This window comes from Vanellus vanellus (assembly GCF_965231255.1).
Source record: "Vanellus vanellus genome assembly, chromosome: 2".
Classification (NCBI taxonomy): Eukaryota; Metazoa; Chordata; class Aves; order Charadriiformes; family Charadriidae; genus Vanellus; species Vanellus vanellus.
Genome location: NC_138906.1, coordinates 58,191,417 through 58,214,477, shown reverse-complemented (window position 1 = coordinate 58,214,477; position 23,061 = coordinate 58,191,417). Strand labels below are relative to the sequence as shown.

At 46.6% G+C, this 23,061-nt stretch overlaps 1 protein-coding gene across 1 annotated transcript in view; it reads right to left on the bottom strand.

Annotated features, from left to right (window-relative positions):
- Window positions 1–22,852, bottom strand: part of ITGA9 (integrin subunit alpha 9) — a gene marked incomplete at its 5' end in the record, with an annotated part of 226,891 nt that extends 204,039 nt beyond the window's left edge. The window contains 4 exons of the mRNA XM_082480032.1: window positions 3,807–3,930; window positions 12,048–12,154; window positions 14,134–14,261; window positions 22,680–22,852. Of these exons, the coding sequence (XP_082336158.1) occupies window positions 3,807–3,930; window positions 12,048–12,154; window positions 14,134–14,261; window positions 22,680–22,852 (532 nt within the window). The remainder of the gene's footprint in view (window positions 1–3,806; window positions 3,931–12,047; window positions 12,155–14,133; window positions 14,262–22,679) is intronic.
- Between the last annotated feature and the right edge of the window lie 209 nt (window positions 22,853–23,061).

Here is a 23,061-nt window from a genome sequence, read left to right as displayed (position 1 = left end):
CTGTCATGAACAGATCCTTTGTTTTTACACTTTATTGTTCTTTCTCATCTGCCCGCAGACTGCTGTGCACCCCCAATTACACAGACCGCAAGCCACTGCAGCAACAGCTGATAGCAAAGCAGTAAGATGAGGCTGAGTCGGGAAGAGGTGGCTGCCTCTGTGACTTTGAAGAAGTGCCATGAATAAATGAAATGAAGCAAAAAAGAGAAGATGATGGTAGTGGTCTGTAGCCACAATGATCTCAGGTCATAAGACAAGTAAGGCTGAGGAAGAACTAACTGGATAAAACAATATGCAATCAAACAAGATAGGCTGCGATGTGTGATGATTCTGTAAGTAAATGCTCCTCAACAACTTCTCTGAGCAAACCTCTCTAGAAGTCTCTAAGCAAACTTAAATGCCATAACATAGCATAAGCTCCACAGTGCAATAAAATCCTGTATCTACCATCTTCACAGAAGGAAGCAAAGTGGACAGTTAAAGTATGATTTGTACTGGAAGCTTCTTCTTTCCTATCTGAAGGATAGAAACACTAGGAAGAAACAGTAGCAATCTTTCTGACCTAGCATTGTGGTATTGGGTTTGCACCACAAAGCAGGCATGTTTTGATGGGTCCCAGAAAACCAAATGTGGTCTGGACACTGTGGGAAAATTTGCTTATCCCTTTGGAGGCGAGACACGTGGGCATGTGCTCTTCCCCTTATTTACTAACCAAAGGGTCCATCAGTCTTCCCCAGCTCCACCACCAACTCCTACCGCAGGGAACTAGGAAACCATCCAAGCTCTCCCCATCAGCTGGGCTGTAGATGTGGCCACCCTTCTTTGCAAACTGAATGCATCAGGGCCAGGGGAATGAAGAGACAGCTTCCTTTTTTTGGAAGGCCATTAAAACTACGGGAAAAATAAACAAGTGAAAACACTGCCTGGAAGATCATGGCTCCATACACCAGCTATACCACAAAGGACATCCAGCTCCTATAAACCAGATTAGTTCCTACTCAGAAAGATTGCATTTAACTATTAGGCTTGCTGCTGTTCTCATTAGCTCCCAATCGCTTCCAGACTTCTGTCAGCCCTTTCAGGGAAGCCGGACAAGAATAAGATGGATTAAGACTACTATGTTGTTGCACCACTACCATCCAGTCAGGAAATTTCCATTTCCTCCTTTGTCTTTAATTGTTAAGCCTGCTTTATGTGGAGAGAAAAACATACTGTATGTATTAACTACATCTGTCCCAAGGTCAGACTCTTCTCCCTTTCTGGCACAAGACTTTTGTTATACAAGCTAATAATTCGTCTTGAGGTACACACACACGGATGGAGATTAATATGCACTTAACTGTCCTGCACCCTTTGCCAGTTAGGCGAGAGCCAGCTCTGGTTGTGGACCATCCAGCCACGCCAGCAGGGCTTATCACCTTAGCTGTGCTAATGACGGGGCTTCTGAAAATGAGGACATGACTGCCTGCACCCATTCACACACGGCAAGTCCCAGAGAAGGCTGAGACCTCGGCAGGCAAAGGTGCGCTCCTCAGTGCGGGGCTTGCGGCCACGGGTCTGGCAGCCTCCCAGCGATGGCCGTAAGGCTCTCGGTACAGCAGCACTTCAGCTGCATTATGCACGGCATTTATTAACCCTATCAGACTTGCCGCTTCTCCCCATTGGGCTGTTCTTCAGTGTCAGTGGAGAAGAATTTCTTCTTCTGCTTCCAGAAAGTGAAAGAAAAACATTACAAGGATGACTGCAATCTTATTTCACAGTGAAACTCAAACAACGAATCCCTCTGCGTGACGTAGCACGGCTATCTCTCTCTTTGAGCTTATTTTATTAAAACCTAAAAGGTCCAGGAGTAAACAAATGCAGCCATCCCTCGTGACACTTTGTGATTTCATGTCTGATGTTGGGGGGGGGAGAAAACCAGTCCCAAACCTCCAATTTTCACTCCATGAAGTGAAATTAAGCCAACATCGTATTGCACCAGCCCTGCCAATTTTCCACTGGCTGCTCTGCGTGTACTAGGCCCACACATTTCTATTTTCTAGCAATTCCTGGCAAATATCCTGTCAGATTAGCAGCAGTTTTACTCCAAAGGCATGACGCACAGAAAAACACAAGCGGTTCGTCTCTTCCAGAAACCACCTCCCCGCCGCAGCTTCAGGCGGGCTATCTTTAAGGCGGTGCAGGAGCAGTGACGGAGGCTCAGAGGGAGCCCTGGCAGCATACCCGCATGTGCATGTTGACCTTAAAGTTAATATCAGATGATTTGCAGTGCGTTGCCTCAGCATGAGGCCTTATCCTGATTTTGCTGACAGGAACAAGGGGGGGGGAAGAAAAAAAAAAAGAAAAAAAAAGACAAATACAGTTGGACAGTGCTCACAATAGGAAGACTTACATAGTTTACTTGTATTCTGCTGCAGAGCAGCTGCCATGGCTGGGTCAAGAGACTCAGAACCCCTTACATTTCAGATAATGACCAGTTTCAGGGCTGGGAAATGCTCAATGCATGAGTGTGTGCCGTCGCCTAGAGGGTGTGTGGATTTGTGGTGGCACCTCCCTGGGCAAAGCCCACAGGGAGGTGAGGAGATGCCTCAGGAGAAAGAGTAGGCATGGAGCGGACCCAGCTCTGTCACAGAGCTGGCTTCATGGACTGCCGACCTGGAACATGGCCTCTTGCCAGCAGCAGAGAAACCCGCTGGGACACCCACCGCCTTATCCCTCTCCCACTTACTAATGTCAGCAGCAAGCTTGCTGCTGGCTGCTGCCAACTTGGGAAGGGGGAGAATGAATAAAAGCAAATAAATAAAATTAGAGGTCTTGCCCACAGCAAACCCTGGTGCATTTTTTCTCCTCTGAACTCCCATGCTTCCTCAGGCTCCCACAGGCGAGAGAGAAAAGATGGTGCCCAGGACAGACAGGAGAAACCAAGAAGGTGTTTCCCCCCAGGCATTTCTCCGAAGGCTGAGAAATCTTAGGAGATATACCCTATCTTCTTCCTAAGAACACACTCATGTCTCTAGTTCAGTTAATTGCTCTTGGCTGAGGAGACACTGTCTTCTGAAGTCTTTAGGAAAGGAAACACGATACAAGAGTCTCAAATGCATGAGAAAGCTGGAAAATTAAAACGCCGACACTTGAGATTTGGAGCAGAATCAACAGGCGCAGCCACCCACTGCTCAGAGCTGGAGCCCTCCCTCTCCATGCCCCCCCAAATCCAGGCATTCAGAGGATCCAAACAGGGACCAAGACACCTTAAGGCACCCGAAACAGTTTCATATAAACTGCTACAGAAGTTCCCTGAAATGAGTAAGGTGTTAAGCAGCCCTCCCTTCCCCCAGCCCCCCCAATGCTCTGATAAAACACAAAAATGAAAATATTTCTTTAAGATGGGCAAATTGGTTCCCAACTGCAATGTAATTCAGGATTTGTACGCTGTGCCACAGCGAAGCACAAAAGGCCAAGCTCAAATCAGTATATAGTGTTTATTCACATAAGGGAGAGAGATACTCAAAAAACAGTTCAGAAACGTATTATTACTTTACTAAAGGGCAACCACACACAGTAAGTCACAGGACCCATTCAGTCTATCTGCTACTCTCATGATTTCATCCAAAACCCAACATCCACCCCATCTGTGCCACAAGTCAGCGGTACATTACCAAATTAATTAAAAAAAAAGAAAAGAAAGAAAAATATCAGTAGTGAGAGTTACTGTGGATGGCTTTGGAAATAAAGGGAAAACACAGCAGCTGTAAAATGAGAGAGCAGCGATGGAGGCAAGCCCTGCTCCCAGCCCCCACACCCCTTACCTTCATAACAGGGCAAGAGCTTTCTCCCGTTGGGCTGCAGGTTGGGGGGAATGATGTTGCAGAATCCATGGGGCAGGATGTACTCTGTCTCATAGTAGATGTTTTTCCAGCGATGTGCACATGCCTAAACAGATCATCACACATGTTATTGACCCAGAGTCACAGGAGAGCCCTCTGACTGAGGTACAGTATGCATGAATAGGACCTCTCAGCAACACCTTCCCCCCACTGCCCCAGTGTCCTCCCCTTACACCCCACTCTTTCTAGATGATGTATCTTAGAATAACAGAATGGTTTAGGTTGGAAAGGACCTTGAAGATCACCAAGTTCCAACCCCCCTGCCATAGGCAGGGACACCTCCCACTAGGCCAGGTTGCCCAAGCCTGCGTCCAGCCTGGCCTTGAACACCTCCAGGGATGAGACCTCAACAGCCCCTCTGGCCAACCTGTTCCAGTGCCTTACCACCCTCAAAGTGAAAAATTTCTTCCTAATGTTTAATCTAAACATGCCCTCTTCCAGTTTAAAGCCATTCCCCCTTGTCCTATCACTACATGCCCTAGTAAAAAGTCCTTCCCCAACTCTCCTGTAGGCCCCCTTTAGGTACTGGAAGGCCGCAATATGATCTCCCCGGAGCCTTCTCTTCTCCAGGCTGAATAGCCCCAACCCTTTCAGCCTCTCCTCATAGGAGAGGTGCTCCAGCCCTCGGATCGTCCTCGTGGCTCTCCTCTAGACACACTCCAACAGGTCCATGTCCTTCTTATGTTGGGGACTCCAGAGCTGGACGCAGTACTCCAGGTGGGGTCTCAGGAGAGTGGAGTAGAGGGCAGAATCACCTCCTTTGACCTGCTGGCCACACTTCTGATGCAGCCAAGCATACGGTTGGCATATATCTCACTTATCTTCTGCGGGTTGTGATACTGCCTGACCTGGTAGCTCTGATCTCGGCCTTCATGCGTGCATGACTGGGAAAACAGGAGGTGTCGGAGCAAGACAGAGCCCATGCTGGAGATTTCCAAGATCTCTCACTGTGTATGAATCCTCATGGCCGGTGAAGCTTTTCTAAACTGAACATGCACTGATAGATCCCCAGCTGAGCCCGAAATGGGGGGAAAATGGGAATAAGGATGCTGAGAATTCACATAAGAGGATCAGAAGTGATGCTAAGACTCAGAAGGTTACTAAGACCACATTAGACTGTTTTCCCACCAGAGGATGCACGAGTCAAAGGCTTGTCTCACTGGGAAAGGCAGCTTTGCTTCTGATGACAGAAGAGCTGGGCCTTGCTCACTGGTAATGAATTTAAGTGAAAACGCCAGAGATTTTGTGGCAACAAGACCAGCAACATCAGTCTAGGCGCAGATAAGCTGCAGAGATCAGGATCCTTTACCCTTCGTAATGAAGAATAAGATCACCCTGCAATACCAGAGTTAAACCAGTCTCACCAGGACACATTGCTCAGTACAACTGCGACACACAAGCACGCATATAAGCGACATGGAGGCTGGTTCACATCTTCCCAGAACCCATTTGCTCCCCAAATTAACACCACATTGCTGCCAGACAAACCACAAGTCGGCTGATGATCAGGGGTTACTTGGAACAAAAGAAAATGAAACATGAAACAGCAAGGACTTTAAACTTGAGCACGTGCCGGGCCACATCTCCAGCTGGTCTGTGTCACTGAAATCAATGTAGATGTGTCAATTTATATCATTTAGGGCTTGGTCCCACGTGCACAGAGCACCCTCTATGCTACAAATCATTTCCTCCACATACTTCCAACTCTTCCTGGAAACTTTGCGTCAGCCCCCTTCACAATGCCCACATTTGACCCTATCCTCCCCAGAGGAGACACCCTCTGTCTTCTTCCCTTTGTGCTACCTCACTTTTCTGCCTTCACACCTCAAAGCTGCCCATGACAGCATCTCAATATCATTAAAAAATATATTCATAAGACAAGCACATTTGTGTCACCTATCCAGAAAAGACCTGGGAAGTGTATCAACCACTGGGAAGCTCAAAATTCAATCCAGCAGTCAATACAGGTCCCTTCCCATAAACTTAACCCCAGAAAGACATAAAAGGGTAATGCTACTCTCATTTTTTTAAACTGAAAGACAGCGAAACCAGTTGTGCAAAAAAGCCTGCTCTGCTGTTAGCAGTGCTGCGTTTGGAGTTTGATATTTATTGCTTTCCTAACTTCCAGTACTCAAGGAGAAGCACATATGTCCTGAAGATGGCTGTCACAGAGGGGTAACGAGGGACTCCGGGGGCCATGGAAAGCTCTGCACTTCACTGCATGGCATTGGCTGTCACCCGTGACATGAAGGATGCTTCTGATGGCACTCTGCTCCACAGCCAAATGCATGCAAGGAGTCCTGCAAAGAACAGCTTTGGGGACTCCCTTATGTGCTTTAAGGAAGCTCAGTTATGATTTTAATCCCCATGCACCACTCATTCAAAATTTAACAGCAACACAAATCCAGCACGAAACGCTTGTTTTCTGAGTAACCAGGAAATAGTTTCTCTCCTGACGGATCTGTGCTGTGAGCACAAATACACACGTACACAGCCCTTTTAAAGATGCTACCATAAAGACACATACCATTAAAGCAACAGTCAAGTCAACCCCATCTGCAGATATAAACTCAAACGGAAACAGACCAAAAGTACTTTTTAAAATTATGGAAAGATAAATAAAGGATTGTGATAATGTAAATTCCTTGAGATTTTAGATCTCGGAAACTGCAAGGGACTCACATAAATTAACCTACTAATCTCTCCCAGAGGAGCACAAACGACAGAGCTGGGGAGAGCAGAAGCAGTTCATCAGAAGCAGGAGGCTTTACTCAGGAGTGAAGTGCAGAGGCCAAGAAAGATAGAACAGTATAAGGAGAAATAAAGGAGCTGCTGCATATGCTCAAAATCAACTGGAGGCTATGGGCTCAGTTTCATGATTCTAGGAACACTTACCCAATCTGTTAGGGTTTGTTTGGGTTTTTTAGTTTTGTTTTTTTTTTTAATTTTATTTTTAATGATCACTTTTCTGTACTCTCAGCATGCTGTGTATTCAGGCACATTACAGTTCACCACTGACTGACTCAGTCTGTGGACAGCTCGTAACCATAGCTCCAAGAAATGAGCTCCACCTCGGTTATCTCAGCGAGGGCTTCCCCAGACTCCCCCACACCACAACTCCAGAATTTGGCATTTTCCCAACGAACAGGAGTTCAGTAGCTCCTCTTCCTCCCCAAAACTCACTTCCTGCAGCCAGGCAACCAGCACATTTGTCTCCCTGCCACAGCAAAGCTCATCCACAGCTGCTTTTGGTTCTCCTGCCTTCCCAAAAATGTTTAGTTTGATTGCAGCACATGGTCCCAGCATTATTCAATGTTGCTGAGCTGAGGTGATGTGCTACCAGAAGTGGCTGCAGCCATCCTTCTTTGATGGTACGTGTCTGAAGAGGTCTTAGGAACAGAGATAAGTCACCTGAATTTGATGCTGCAGAGAGGGGTTTTCTGTGGGTTTGTTTGGGGTTTTTTTGGTTTTTTTTCCCCCCTAAGGTGATTGCAAATAACTGACAGTAACTAATACACCCTTTTTTAGATGCAAGACATTGGCATTGCACAGGGGCACACCTTCGGCACGCACTGGTGCTCAGCAGCTGATGCCGGTGCAGAGACTCTGGCTCTACCATGGAACATGGGAGAAAGGATGCAAACCCTTGAAGCAAAATAAAAAGCTTCTGAGCAAAGCACACAGAGGTCTCTAGTGATGGCAGACACTGCATTACCACAGTATAATGAATAGGCTGTTTCAGAAATGCAGCCACTTTGCTCTTTCGTGTATTGAATGCCAGCCATGGGCTTTGCACTATAGGAAAAGCAACACGAGAGACACAGGCTTCACTTTAAAGGCCAACTGCCCGTGGTCCTTATAGAGCCCTCTGCTGACTCCTAAAGTCAGAGTCAAAACAAGGGACTTTTTTAATGTACCACTGTCAGACCACTTCTGGTTTGTTCTTCCCTAGGAAGACTTCGGCTCTGCTGCAGTGATGGGATTTTTTACACACACACACACACACACACTCTCACTGAATGTGCTGGTAAGTTAACTACTTAAAATGAAAAATAGCAACACTTGATAAAAAAAATAGAGTAATGACAGATGTGGTAGGTATTTAGGAAGAGCAAGACTGAAGGATGTGGCTTATCTCCAAATCATAATGCACTGTTCCCAGTTCCTCTCCCAACAAAAGTAAAAGAAAGGCTTTCGCCATTTCAGTTTGGAAAGAGCTGGCAGTCTCAGCTGTATTATTGCAGTACTTAGATTAATGCAAATATTGACTGATAGCATACCAGAGGACAGGAAGCCACTGAACTGCAAACTCAGAGCTTTCTTAGCTAATCTTACTTCTTCATTTGTTTAAATCCTCATTGTTTGATGCTTTTCTACTTAGTCTGTCATACAAACATCAAACTCTGGTTCAGTAACATCCTGGCACAATATGGGCTCAAACTCAATCCACTTTACCAAATATCAGCTAAAGCCTCCCCTGCACACTCCTCACCTTCCCTACCACCCCCTTCCACTGAAGCTGGTACTCTTATCAGGCAACTGAGGAAGGCTGATAAGACAGAAGTTTAAGCCACTAAGCAGTTTCAAAGCAAAAAGCAACAATTTCTTTGTACAATCCACCGTTAAACTGTGGGACTAATTCCTCTAACACATGCATCAAGAGCATGAATAGTTCACATGGTTTTTAAAAGCGACTACCCATATTTATGGGGGGAAAAAAAAAAGCCATCCATGGCTATTGACCACAAAGATACCACGCTGACTTAAAGGAACCCCTGAAAGAGAGGCAGTAAATAGAGCTGTAATGCCTGACAATATAGATGGCACATGCTCGCCACCACTGGGCATCGCTCACAAGAGTTAGCTAGTAATTTCATTAAAAAGCTAAAATCAGCAGATGTGGCTCTGAATACACATTGAGACGTGTCTTCTCAAAACACCAGTTTCTCACAGGCGCTTCAAAGACATAAAACTCCATTTTAAAGAAATCCTGATCTTTAAAACTAGAAGAGAACACATTAAATACCATTCGCTTATGGGAAAGTCACAAATCTTTCTAATTAAAAAAGTATCTCAGAATGGAGAGTAACAATGCCCTGAAATAGCCAGATACTCTCCATCCATGAAGGAATCCATATGCCTTCATTCCAGGCTCTGTCTACACACAGATGTGCACAGATGTTTAATTCTCATTGATTTCAATGAGGTATTTATCAGCTAAGCGCTCTGTCTTCAACTATTAATTAGACACGTAAACATCCTCAAGCATCCAGACACAATCTACTTGGTGGGGGCCGCATAATCTTGTCAAAGGGCCGCTTTAGGACTTCCTTAAATCAGGGTAAGTTGTGGAGACATTTTACCAGCTTAAGATGCACCCGAGTAAGCACACCAGTAGCCACGCATTTTACTTTAGCTACAGTTTGCGTTTAACCTGCTTTATGTCTGAAATTTCTAGCCCCTTAGCCTCAATCTAAGACCTCACAGCCTGCCCACATCTCTCACCTTCGCAGCCTTCCCTCAGCCAGCGAGCGGCTGGCGCCAACTTTGCCCTGCTTTTTTCCCCACCAGCTTTCCCTTCCTTTGCTGCTTCTGTCTAGGGAGATGACACCTAAGCATCAGCTGCAACCTGTTGACCTTTGAACCAAAATACACGAAACCATTATTTTTAAGATACTGTTTTTACAAAAATGTCTCAGCATTGCCTAAAAAAAAGTGTATACACTAGCTTCTGAAAATGGGACAACAATTTGTCTAATTCAGACCAATGACTGGAAAATGGAGAGAATGCTGTGTCTTGAGACAGTGTTATCTTGATCAGCGCAAGCTACTCCTCAGTTGTCACACAGGACTCTGAGCACAGATACAGATCAGGAGATCCCTCGAAAACATTAATTGCCTACACTAGCATGAATGCCTTAATTTTGTGCTTTGCTATGCATGTTTACAGTGTATTTGTTCAATATATTCATCAATGACCTGGATGAGGGGACAGAGTGTATCCTCAGCAAGTTCGCTGATGATACCAAACTGGGAGGGGTGGCTGACACTCCAGAGGGCCGTGCTGCCATCCAGCGTGACCTGGACAGGCTGGAGAGCTGGGCAGAGAAGAACCTCATGAGGTTCAACAAAAGCAAGTGCAAGGTCCTGCACCTGGGGAGGAAGAATGCTAGGCACCAGTACAGGTTAGGGGTGGACCTGCTGGGAAGTAGTTCTGAGGAGGATCCTCAGGGGGTCCTGGTAGAGAGTAAATTATCCATGACCCAGCAATGTGCCCTTGTCGCCAAAAAGGCCAATGGAATCCTGGGCTGCACAGGGAAGATTGTGGCCAGTAGGTCGAAGGAGGTCATTCTCCCCTTCTACTCTGCACTGGTGAGGCCACAACTGGAATACTGCGTTCAGTTCTGGGCTTCCCAGTTCAAGAGAGAAAGGGAACTGCTGGAGAAAGTCCAGCATAGGGCAACGAAGATGACTGAGAGATTGGAGCATCTCCCTTATGAGGAAAGGTTGAGAGAGCTGGGACTCTTTAGCCTGGAGAAGAGAAGGCTGAGGGGAGACCTTATTATGGCGTACAAGTATCTAAAGGGTGGGTTGAAGGAGGATGGAGCCAGGCTCTTTTCAGTGGTTCACAGTGACAGGACAAGGGGCAATGGGCACAAGTTAGAATATAGGAAGTTCCATTCAAATACACGGAAAAACTTCTTTATGGTGAGGGTGACAGGGCACTGGCACAGGCTGCCCAGAGAGGTTGTGGAGTTCCCTTCTCTGGAGATTTTCAAGACCCGCCTGGATGCAGTCCCAAGTAATGTGCTCTGGGCAATCCTGCTTTAGCAGGAGAGTTGGACGAGATGATCTCTAGAGGTCCCTTCCAACTCTGAAAATTCCGTGATTCCATGATTCATTTATGCCCCTCTTTTTCCTCTCCTCCTCTAGTGCTGAATGCATTTAAAACATCCAAGAGAAGTAAAGCATCAGCCAGCCTCTATAGCATCAGCAAGCTGTACACCAAAAGAGACAATCAGATAAAATACCACAGTCCTACTCCAGAAAGGTATAAAAACCACCTGCTCCCCCCCATGGGGAAGTTGGTGTGCAAGGGACTTGGGTCGTAAGCGTTTGGTCTCTAAAAGCCTATTAAGAAAAACACCTTTGAGTGAAGGAGCTTTGTCTGCTTGCCTTACACAGGTGGTTGGCACAGCAATCATTGTACGAGATCTTTCTCACTGGCAGCTTTGCGGCAGTTTGGTGCCACGTACCAGGGCAATCCCCAATCTCATTGGAAAGATGAGGTCACACTGTAAGTTTCCAACTCCCAAACAGCGGCGCTTAGAATTAGCTTGTTGTCAGGGTTACTCTAATACGAGCTTGAAATTTGCTTGCCACATGCACTATGCACAACATTTTGTTGCCATTTTTTTTTATGTCAGTTAATATTCCTGCAGACAGACTCACTGGGGTAGACAGTCAGAACCCGACGGTAGAAGTAAACACAGACAACTATTGATCATAATATACCCATGTATTTTAGAAAGGTTTTTGCCCAGCTCTCTTCCTGATTATTTTTTTCCAAGAGAGGAAATGTTGTTTTGCAAAGATAAATTCCACATCCTAAGGATCACATCTGCTCTCCTTGAACTGTCTATTTGCATGGTAACCGTATCAAAGACAACAAGGCCACCCGCACGCAACTAAGTCATCTCTTCTCTCAGCTCTTCTAATTAATATACATAACGAAAAAATATCATCACAAAGACTCATCTTACATTTTTCATGGTAGGTTCTGACACACAATACGTATGCTCAGGGAAAATGGATGCGTAGATATTCCCTACATAAACACAGGCAAACAACAAAAAGAAAAAACTAGCAGGTACCTCCCAGACAAAGTTCTATTTATTCTGTTCAAAGATTTAATCCCTCAGATTTAGGAGGAAGCCCTTGGGTGACACAAGTCAGGTGTGACAGCTTTGAAGTCCTCCCTTTATAAAGCTTTCTGGCTGGGGCTCACTTTTCCTTCCGCTTGAAGGAAGGGACTACAGAATTTGCTGCCCGTAAAGCTGGACTCCGTCAGTCACTGCCGAACACATTAATCCTGACGTGTTTAGCATTAGAGTCAGACAGCAGCAACGGTTTTAATGAGATCAAAGAAAAGAGTGGACTTACCAGCACACTTCCACCAGCCTTCGGCTGTCTAGCCAGGCTCACGCCCATCCATTCATCATCTCTGTCTTCTTTGCAGGTCTTTCCACAGAGCGTGCCCCGAGAATTGCCTACAGAGGGGAAAGGCAGCAAGGCAAGGAGACGTAAATTTTAAATACCCACCAAAGAATCCCTACAAGAAAAGGGATTGCCCATCAAACATCTGCCTGACAGTGTTTTTCTTTTCTCTTTCATCCTGATTATTAGTTCTTCTATGCATTAATTGGCATGATGCTCTCACTCTCACTACCCACCATACAAACACATAGAGGACAGACCCTCTCCCAAACACCAGCAGCTATTACAGCACGTCCACAGCTCTACTAGAATAAACGATCCAACTGAAGTCAATGGGAGAGATGTAGGATTGCCTGCAGAACGCAATCAAAGCAAAATTGATTGAATGAATTTGATTTCTCTTGAAAATGAGATCTGGGGCACTTCAAAAAAATATTGAGACCTAAGTCTTTAGTCCTGTCAGGTAGTATTCACAAATCCATGACAGACACTTTACATGACAGTAGCAGGGCTAATCAGACTTAGCCAAAACACTGTTTTAACACATGTAAGCTTCATAATAATAAATTCTACTTGACTCAGTCGTGAAAAGATGAACAATACTAACATGCCTTTTTTATAGGCAGGGAAAGCAATAACATGCATGTCAGCAAGAAAACCAAAATATTAAAAGGCCTCAATCTTCTCCATCAGAACCCAGCATGAGATTTTTAGATCAGAGCCTTACTTTAGGATTCCACCTTCTCTGACAGCACGTCAGAGAAACCAAAGCTGATCCCCATCACGTTCAATAGTGTACAAGCACAGCTCCCACAGAGAAACTTACTTCATAGAATCCTAGGGTTGGAAGGGACCTCTGGAGATCATCAAGTCCAACCCCCCTGCCAGAGCAGGGACACCTTAGAGCAGGTTGCACAGGAACGTGTCCAGGCGGGTTTTGAATGTCTCCAGAGATGGAGACTCCACCACCTCCCTGGGCAGCCTGTTCCAGTGCTCTACCACCCTCAAGGTAAAGAAGTTCCTCCTCATGTTTAGGTGGAACTTCCTATATTCAAGTTTGTGCCCGTTACCTCTTGTCCTGCCACTGGGCACCACCGAAAAGAGCCTGACCCCATCCTCCTGGCACCCACCCTTTAAGTATTTATAAGCATGGATCAGGTCCTCCCTCAACCGTCTTTTTTCCAGACTAAAGAGACCCAATTCCCTCAGTCTTTCTTCATAAGAGAGGTGTTCCAGTCCCCTAATCATCTTGGTAGCCCTATGCTGCACCCTCTCTAGCAGTTCCCTGTCCTTCTTGAGCTGGGGAGCCCAGAACTGGACACAGTACTCCAGGTGCGGCCTCACCAAGGCAGAGCAGAGGGGGAGGATGACCTCCCTTGACCTGCTGGCCACACTCTTCTTGATGCACCCCAGGATGCCATTGGCGTTCTTGGCCACAAGGGCACATTGCTGGCTCATGGTCATCCTGTTGTCCACCAGGACTCCCAGGTCTCTTTCTACAGAGCTGCTCTCCAGCTGCTCTTCCTTTAATACAAGGAGCACACCCAAGGAATGATTTGCGGCACTACAAGGGAACCCACGGATTGCCACGTTGCTAACAACACCGCACATCATGGGCCCACCGCCACACCATCTGGGGTCATCCTACACACTACCTTCTTCCACCACCGCCTGGAGTAGGCAGCAGCGCTCCCAACCACTCGCACACCCACCGACACATTGCAAAGTCATAGTGAAGCAGGTGGAGAAAACACAAAGGCTTAGGGTAAGCAGTGAAAAACCCACCTTTGCCTGGGTGCTCACTGGAGACAGCAAGCAGAGCCACTGGGAGGACACCAGCACCATGTGGGATGTTATTTCATAATGCTGAAGAGAACATGACACCTTTGCTACTGGTGCTCAAAAGCTGTCCAGAGAGGCTTTCCGTGTCTTGGGACCCCTTTGAAGCTGTCAGGAGGACTGCTAGCTATTTGGGTTGGGTGGGTTTTTTTTGGTTCCTGCCTTCTACACCCCAAGCATCATAACTACTCACCTCGCCCCATATCGAGTTCTGTGCATCTTCTGTCAGGGTTGGTATGGACTCGACATTTAAACACCGCTCCTGGGGACTGAACAGAGGTGCTGTATTTAGATTCTGCCTTGGGAGCACCAACCAAGACCCTGGAAACCAAAAGCAAAGTGACAAGCGATTAATTTCAGAAGAAAAGAAAAAAGAACAAACCACAAATAACAAACAACCACAAGGCTCACATTGCCAGAGCTTCCTCAGCAAAAGGACTTTTTTCGGCAACCTTGTAAAACGATGACATTGTTTCACAAACTGAAAACACCACACACAATAAAGGCATTTTTCCCCAGTGAAGCCACAAATACTTTAACAAGTTAAATTTCCATTAGGATTGTAACATATTTAAAGTGACCCCCCCGCCCCCTGAAAACATTTCGGAAAGTATTAGGATGGACAACAGCAGCTGCATCCATTTTTCCTCTGTTTTAGCTACATCCCTATCAATCCAAGGACCCACGAGAGCTAATACACACACACACGAGAGGATGAAATTTGAACCCGCGTGCTTGCCAGCCAGCCAAAGATTAATAACCTTGCGTAGAAAGTTGAGGCACCCCATTCTCAGAACATTTTATGTAATTACAGCTTTAAAAAACAACAACAACATAGGAGCAAATCTCTTCCACAATGCCTTGCTATCGATCGATATTTATCATTAAGACTTTACCTGGACTATTTATCCCACATGAGAGCTGGAAAGCACCAATGCACAGCTCTGACCATAGGGTTCCCTTATGTACCCTTGAAAGACAATGAGCACTTTTTAATCGCTTGCATTATGATCCAGTTAACTGTTTAGCAAGCTGGCAGCTGCTCGTGCCCTGAGGGATGCTTTCTGAGGAGGATTTCAGGGGAAACACAAGTATTAAGGGTGCCCTTTTACCACCTCCTCATTAAAGGGACAATCTTTCTCACCTGGTTGAAAGCCCAGATCTGGGCACATGAGGATGAGGAGGGAAGTTAAGCAGAAGGAAGGCAGCTCCAGAGAGGGCAGTGGGGAGCACCAAGTGGTTTAGTATCAGTTCTGCTGACGCCCTCGCACTGTGAGGCAGGGCAGAGCTTTTTTTGCGTGTAACAAAATCCTCGCTAAAGTTAAAGCCCAAGGCTGGAACTAAGGGCAACCACCTCTAAAAGGCTAAGCCTCCAGCACTCACGTGTGTGGATCCAGCCTGCTACTTGGGAGGCAGCAGCTGACCATGGAGACGCTGCTCTCGGTTTAGCCACTAAAGGGATAAAAAGCCACTGGTGCAAAGTCAGTCCACACACACAGCCCACCCACCGCACGGATGGACAGCCCAGCACCAGCCCCAAAACAGAAGCCTTCCCTATTTTAAACAACTTTTCCTTCATCCTTTAATTTAAAGTTCCATCCCCAATCAGTACCCGTCAACACCATCCCAGTTAAAAACATAGGGAGATCCGAGGCACAAGGCACGCACGTTTCCAGGGTCAGCCTGAGCCACCTGGAAGAGCTGCTCCTGCATCAGAGTCTGGTCTACACCAAACAGCAGCACTGCTCCTGCTGCGATATATGCTTCCCTGGATGTGACAAAGCCATCCCGTCGCATCTGGAAATATGTTTACAAAAAGAAGAGGATCCCCTACGTTAAGCGACTGTTTTCCTCCAAGTTCCATGTGAGCTAAGCTGTATCGTTTGGAGAAGTTTGATGGGGCTGCACTCTACAATGCACGTCATGTTTTCACAAGTGAGAGGAATTAATGTCCCAAATACTTAAGTTGCTAAAACCTACAAAGCCTGCACACATTAGGGAGTGAGCGCAAAGGAGCCTGAAATAATAGCTCCAAATGGAAATCCCACCAGGCAGGCAGCAGGCAGAAAATCAAATGCCAATCATTTCATTTACACAGGCAATGAATGCATGTCATTCACTTATTGACATTCATGAAGTCTAACAAAAATAAATAAGGGGGGATATTACTAGCTTAAAGAGCTACGGGTTCAAATTGCAAATGGCAAGAAACTGTTTCTATGACCTGTTATAACAATAAGGTAATGTAGGCCACACTGATCTCCAGTTTAAAAGAAGCTTTGCTTTAATCTAAGAAAAGTAAATATGATTCAGCAATTAGTACGCAAGATACCTTGGGTTGCAGAATGCAAGATGGAGATGAAGGAGCCTAAATTACCAAGACTTTTCGGCTCTCTATAAAAAGCCGAATTGGGAAAACTGATTATTTATTATTTGAGTAGGCTACTGGCACAGATAGTACTGCTGTCTTGAGCAAATATACCTCTCAAAAAGAAAACGTCTATCCCTGTTTCCTCATGTGGACTGAGCAGAAGGAAGCAAGCAGCCAGTAAAGGCAACTGGTGACGTGCGCCAAAAGCAAATCTATTTTGGATCATCCCAAATGTCCATACATTCACATTTGACATTTCACCTACATCACACACACGTCAGCTTAGGATCTTGTCTCATTCTTTCACTCTTGTGCCTAGACCCCAGCAGGTGAAACTTTTGCAGATCTCCTGTTCCTTCTGGTGTGACCCATGCTCACCCATGGCCCGAGACCAACACCCTCAGAGAGGTGGGAGGTTTTCTGTTGGTTCATGTGCTTTTCAGTTGGTCAAGTTGGTATTTGCCACATACCACTTGGGTTTTATTCAAAGGTTTGAGACTGGAATATTTCCTTTGTCAAGAAAAAGAGTCCTTTACTCTTTCATTATTTTCTGTGTGCAACTGCTTAACTGTTAGAAGAAAGTCACCTATTTAACTGTCATGAGCCTTTCCAGCAGACCTGGATATCAGGCTCATTTGCATCCAAGTATTTTGGGACTCATCGAGCAAAACAAATGCCTGTTCTGTATCTCCCCTACATATTAAAACACCTTTGAAGTCTTTTGCAATTTCAGTGAAACAACGTTGCAACCAGAGAAGGTATTTTTCTCTGGTACCATATCGGAACAGAAATACATTGCAAAACAAAGCCTTAGAGTCTAACACACTCGTGGAGTCTTGCCTGGCATAAACACAGAAGATACATAAACAGCCCGCAGAAGTACAGCCCTGTCCCCTTGCTTTTATCAGGCAACCTTCTAACATATTCCAACTAGTTTAACCAGCTCTCATTTAAAATACCCTTATTTTGTGGTCCAGATTTCCAGTGCTGCTGTAGGACTATTTGGGTTGTCAGTGAGCAGTTCTCCAGCCTTTTGCCACAAGGCTTATGACATGGGCAGTACTCTCTGCAGAGATTATCAATGAGTGCTGGCTCTCACCACAACCAGAATATTCTGCAGGAAGCCCGTAGGACATTTGAGAGCAGCTGTATGAAGACACCTTGAAGGGGAAACCCCACCACGAGAAAGGGATTACTTTCCATGGAAGAGAACCAAGGGCAGTAGGAGTAGGGTTTGGGGCCTTTTTAGGGTCAATTCTTGATGTGCACAGAGCTCTGTGAACCAACTACTGGGGTCTAAACCAACATGAGGAACCGTAGGCAGAGAGGCCATTTAAGAACATTCTGTTCTTGCATTCATATTTGCATGATCAAGGACAAACGCCCTCATCTGTATGGAGACAACTACGCAGCTGCGTGGCCAGAAGCCATCACACTGCAGGAGCCGCAGCAGCCAGCATTAATGGATGACAAGAAGCCTTTTTGGCCACATGGAAATCCACACCTCCTTAAAATTACTTCCTGCAGAACAGTAACTATCACTTTGCTGGTGATTGACCCTCGGGACATACAGATTTGGAAATTAAGTGCTGCATTTAGCAGAAGGAACAGTGAACGAAAGTGTCGAGCTGACCGATGGCATGGAGAGATGCCAAGCACATTAAGCATCAGCCTACAGCACACCAGCAGCGATTAGGCAATCACAATTCAAGGACTGGGGAGTGTAGGTACCTCACCTCACTGCAATGTTAAGTGGCAGAGAAAAAAGTCTTTAAATATCCCCGCATACCGCGGTGGATTTCAAAAGCAGCAGCAGAGGAGGGTGCACCACCAGCATAGCCCAGTTGCGTTTCCTCCCTTCAGAAAGGTCTCTGTCACTTGCTAAGCCCTCGAAATGAAAACCCCACTGGGTCATCCACTACATGCAGAGGAAAAAGCAGGAGGGCTGTTATTTGGGCGGCAGATGGATGACCTGTGACCAACAACAGCATGCCCGGGTTCCCCGAAACGCCATGGCAGAACCTACAGCATCACTACATTGTTTATGCAACACAGCATCATTATCCCAACACCCAGACTCCACGGTCTGTTCCCACACCTTCCTTCTGGTTGCCACACAAGTACATTGCGCACTAACACCTCGTATCCATCAGCATGAGATGCAGAACAGCCTTCATTATTTCAGCAGCAGCGCAATCCGGTGAAGAGCAGGACCGAAGGAATGAAGCAACAGCACAGAAACCAGACTCATTCCTTATTGTAAAACTCACAGCAGGACACCATGCAACTAAACTGACTCCATTACTTTTTCGTGCCAAATCATGTGGCCAGAAAGGATAAAGTTGTTACCATGGCCTTGCTGAGGGATTTGGGGGTGTCAGCGAGAAGGGGGCATAGGGAGGGGAGGGGAGAGGAGAGAGATAAAGTAACATCTTATTTAAAAAAAGAATGATCAGAGATGTCACATTATTAACATTTTTTATTGGGACAAAAATTGACATTTGGTTCTTTTTAAACTGTCTGAAGGAAAGCAGAGAAAGCAACATTCTTGGTCGTTTTTTGAGTCTTTACTCCAAGCTTCGAAATTCTATCCAGAGAACAGAAGCACTTCAGCTTGTCTCTGCTCCAAATGCAAGCAGCCACCCGGTCCCTTACTCGGCTGAAAATGGCAATGACGGGGAACTGGGTAAACCTTTCAAGATTTACAGCCATAAAACCCGCTTAAGGAAGGAAAAGGAGACGTTGTCAGAAATACAATAACCTCAGCACATCTGTGATGACAAACTTTTCTTGAGACGAAAAACATGCAAAAAAACCCTCCTACACGGAAGCATCGCTGCAATTAACTATTTCAGACAAGCCAAAGGCACTGATTTACTCTACTATTGTAGTAGAGGCTGAACACCCATATTGCACCATAATTTCTGTGTCAAGGACTGCGTAACAGCCTGACTATTCACATTTATCTGACATAATATTTCAAACCAAATATCCGCCCCTCCTCCCCCCGTTTTTTTCCTCCTGCAAGAATATTTGGCTCATATAAATCCTCAAGAATCACCAAACCCTGAATCAGTTTACTGGAAACCTGAAGGCCTACAATAGACAATATAGACGGGTGCCCTTGTGGTGGTGGAAAACAAACAGGTGAAACACTGAAGACCTGGCCATTACAGATACCGTTTTAATATAAATCAGTGACTCTATATACACACACTATATATATAAGCATATACACACACATATGTACACACAGCAGCATGTGGACAGGCTACTGAGGATAACACACTTCATCTAAGAAGCTTTCATGATCAGAAGTACATTAGGTGTACAGGCAATAAAGAGCAAAAAGCCCTGAACTAGCATGGCAGCACTTGCAAATGCCTAGAAGCACATTAACACATTAAATAATTTTAGATAGGCAGGAGCCCTGTCAGCCTCAGATATGATCAATCACATTTTGGCAGGCGCACAGCTCACCAGGCAAGCCATGAATGCCCAAAATATCACTGCCTAAAGTTAACTTTGCTTAAACTGCTGCCCACTGTTAGCGTATAGGCTAAAAAGACATGAGAAAACTGAAATCATAACTCTTCTTTGGGCATATAAAAGCTACAAAGGTAAGAAGAAAACTCACACACAAAACCAAACTATAACCCTGTAACTATTAAGAGAAGCTACATGCTAAAACAGGAGGAATAGAAAACATTTTTACTACATATTCCCCATCACAGACTTCAGCCTTTCCCAAGAATACCACATTTGAAAGAAAAGGGGAAAAAAAAAAAAAAGAAATTCAAAATCACCCAATAACTCTACAAGCCAGCTAAGGAAATAGCTCTACAGCTTTGCACACAAAAGCTTTACACCCAAAAACCTGACAAATCTGAAAAACGGCATGAGTTCTACTAAGCATTTCCCTCTGCACTCATCCAATAAACTGGGATTGCATCTTGTATTTCAGTAACCTGCAAACTGGAACTGGTAATCAGTTTAAACTTGAAATCAGAGACTTTATGCTCCGAAAGGATGTATAAAATTCTGTACAGTATAAATATGGTTTTAAAAATAGTACTATTTAATACCGGAAGCCTTTACGCCCAGTGGGAGGAGGCATAGCTAAAGGCACTTGCAAGGGTACAGCCCTTTGATGGTCTGAATGTCAAGGAAGATTGGCCAGATCTTTTAAGCTTTCCAGAAGAAATATGTTCAACGCTTAAAATTGAGTATGCAAAAAAGCGTGCTTGCACTCAGAATATGCCCATCCAGCACAGGGGACGGCATCTTCAGAAAACTGGAAGAAGGCTTTTAAGAGCAGAGAGATTCATCACTGTTCCTTGACCTTTAGAGTGGATGCACACATTAAGAGCATAGTAAACTAGAGTCAAGGAGAGTGGGGAAAAAAAAAAAAAAAAAGAAGAATTTCCTAGACTTATTACCCAAGCCTCTGTTGGGCACAGGATTTTGAAGCACCCGTGAAAACAAACTCCCCGATTCCACGGTGAAGAGAGGAGCTTTCCCATTAGTGGTGACAATCCCACCCTCATTATTTTTGACAGTGCCGATGCTGACTATATTAAGCTGCTGTTAACCCTTCTTAAGTGTTAGGGCTAGAAATGTATTTATTTAAAAACACTCCATGATCTTAGATGCTGCGCTTCCCTGCTCCCCCCACCCCCCACCCCCCGCCCCGGGTGCCATAGCCAAGGGTTGATGAAGCAGCTCCATTTTCAGAAAACGGGAATTTGAATAACTGGAATTTTTACTTTTGAGTGCCAGACTCCTTACAGGTGACTGCCTTCAAACGGATGCCCAACCCTGCTAGTCCAGCATCGTTTCCAAACTAAGTGGGATATCTGGGAGACTCTCCTCCCTAGTTCACCTCCCCTCCCAAAAAACATCACACCAGCAGGTGCTATCTGCAGATAATTCACGTTATCGATCAGAATGATGGATACCTACACAAGGAGCAACAAATTATATCGTTTTCATCCCACCAGACCCCACTAGCTCAGCGTTTCATTCACACCACTGTGAATCCCAAGCAACTTGTGTTGAATGCAAGTCGCCTTCAGCCTTTGCATCCTTTGTCGGTTCCTGCCTCAAGTTAAGCACTGAAAGCTTTTCTTCTCCCAGAGCTTCCTCTACGAAGCCTTCTGATAAGTCCTGAAAGACGAACGCTCCATGAAAGCCACTATGCAGAAAGGCAGAGCATACAACTACTTGTGTATTAAAGGGCGTGAAAGAAACTCATTTTTAAAGAACTGGACGTGGCATGAATACATTTATTTATATCACAGTGCACCACAGTTCCAAGATCAACAGCTGAGTAATCGGGCCATATCTAAGTGTAAAAGATAAAGACAAGCTTTGTGGACATTTATTGGCTCCTACTCACATTAGGAGTGCACCAGATGACATCAACTAGGTCCAATTAAGAGAAATCAGTTTTAACTCTAACAAAGAGCCTCTGACCCAGACAAGAGAGAGACAGACTATGCTCCAAGGCTCTTTTCAGTCAACAGGGAAAACAAGCAGCTTGCCAGTTTGCATAATTTTTTTGAGCTGTAGACAAACTTTCTATCATCGTTCAATATTTTTTCTGTTAAATCAAGTTACGTATCCGTTTCCTCTGCGGTCCCCAGCGCCAAGAGCCGGGCGAACACAAGGAAGAAGGGACGAATGCCTCCCGATTTGAAAACGTCTCTCCGGTCACCCGGAGGGGTTTTCCCTCCTCTCCAAGGAGGAGCGGGGAGCGACGGGCGCTGTCAACGCTGAGCGCTCCCGCTCCCGCCTGGAGGGTACCGCTCCCCGACTCTTCTTAACACAGGGCGGCCCGTATCATCTTTCACACCCACGATGCGTTTTCCTACAAGGAGACGAGCCGCTAAATATATATCCCCCCGGGGGGGGGGAAGCGGGGCCGGGCAAAGCACCATCGCCCCCGGGCGACTGAGGGACCGTCGGGCAACTGAGGACAGCGAGCCCACCGTGCCGGGCGCTAGCTGCCAGCCCGGGAAACGCCAGCCCGCGTTAAAACACTGCAAAACGACGAGGAAATTACGGGGGGGGGGGGGCGATTTGCAATCAGAGTGACACCCCCCACCCCCACCCCTACATACCCACAAGGGGCGCGGAGCCACCGCGTTACGGGGAAGACCCCTCCCTCCCCCCCCCCCCCCCCCCGCAGCCGGGGCCGAGGTGCGGGTCCCGCTCCCCGGCGGAGAGGGGGCTACCGCCGGGTGGGGGGGGGGGGGGGGGAGGGGTGAGAAATGGCAGGGGCTAGTCCCGCCGCCCGCCCGCTCGCCCGCGGCTTACACCGTGCACCCACACACAGACACACTCCACTTCCCCATCCCGCTACTCACCACCGTGTACTGTCGTGATAGTGCTGCAGCACCGAGTACCCGAAGAAGGAGCCGTTGGGGCCCTGGAAAACCACGGGGCGACCCACGTCCACGTTGTAGCAGCGCGCCAGGGCCACCCACAGTAGCCCCCACAGCAGCCCCCGCGCCCCGCGCCGCCGTCCAGCCGCCGGCATCCTGCGAGTCCCCGGGGCAGCCGCCCGCCCCCGTCCCGTCCCGTCTCCTCCCGTCCCGTCCCGGAGCCGCTGAGCTCCGTCCACCGCCAAGTTGCCCCCGGTCTCCGACTCCCAGGCGGCGCGACCGGGCGCGGCGCTTTTGTGCCCGCCCCGCGGCTCGGCTCGGCTCGGCTCGTCCCGTCCCGGCTCGTCCCGGTCCGGCTCCGCTG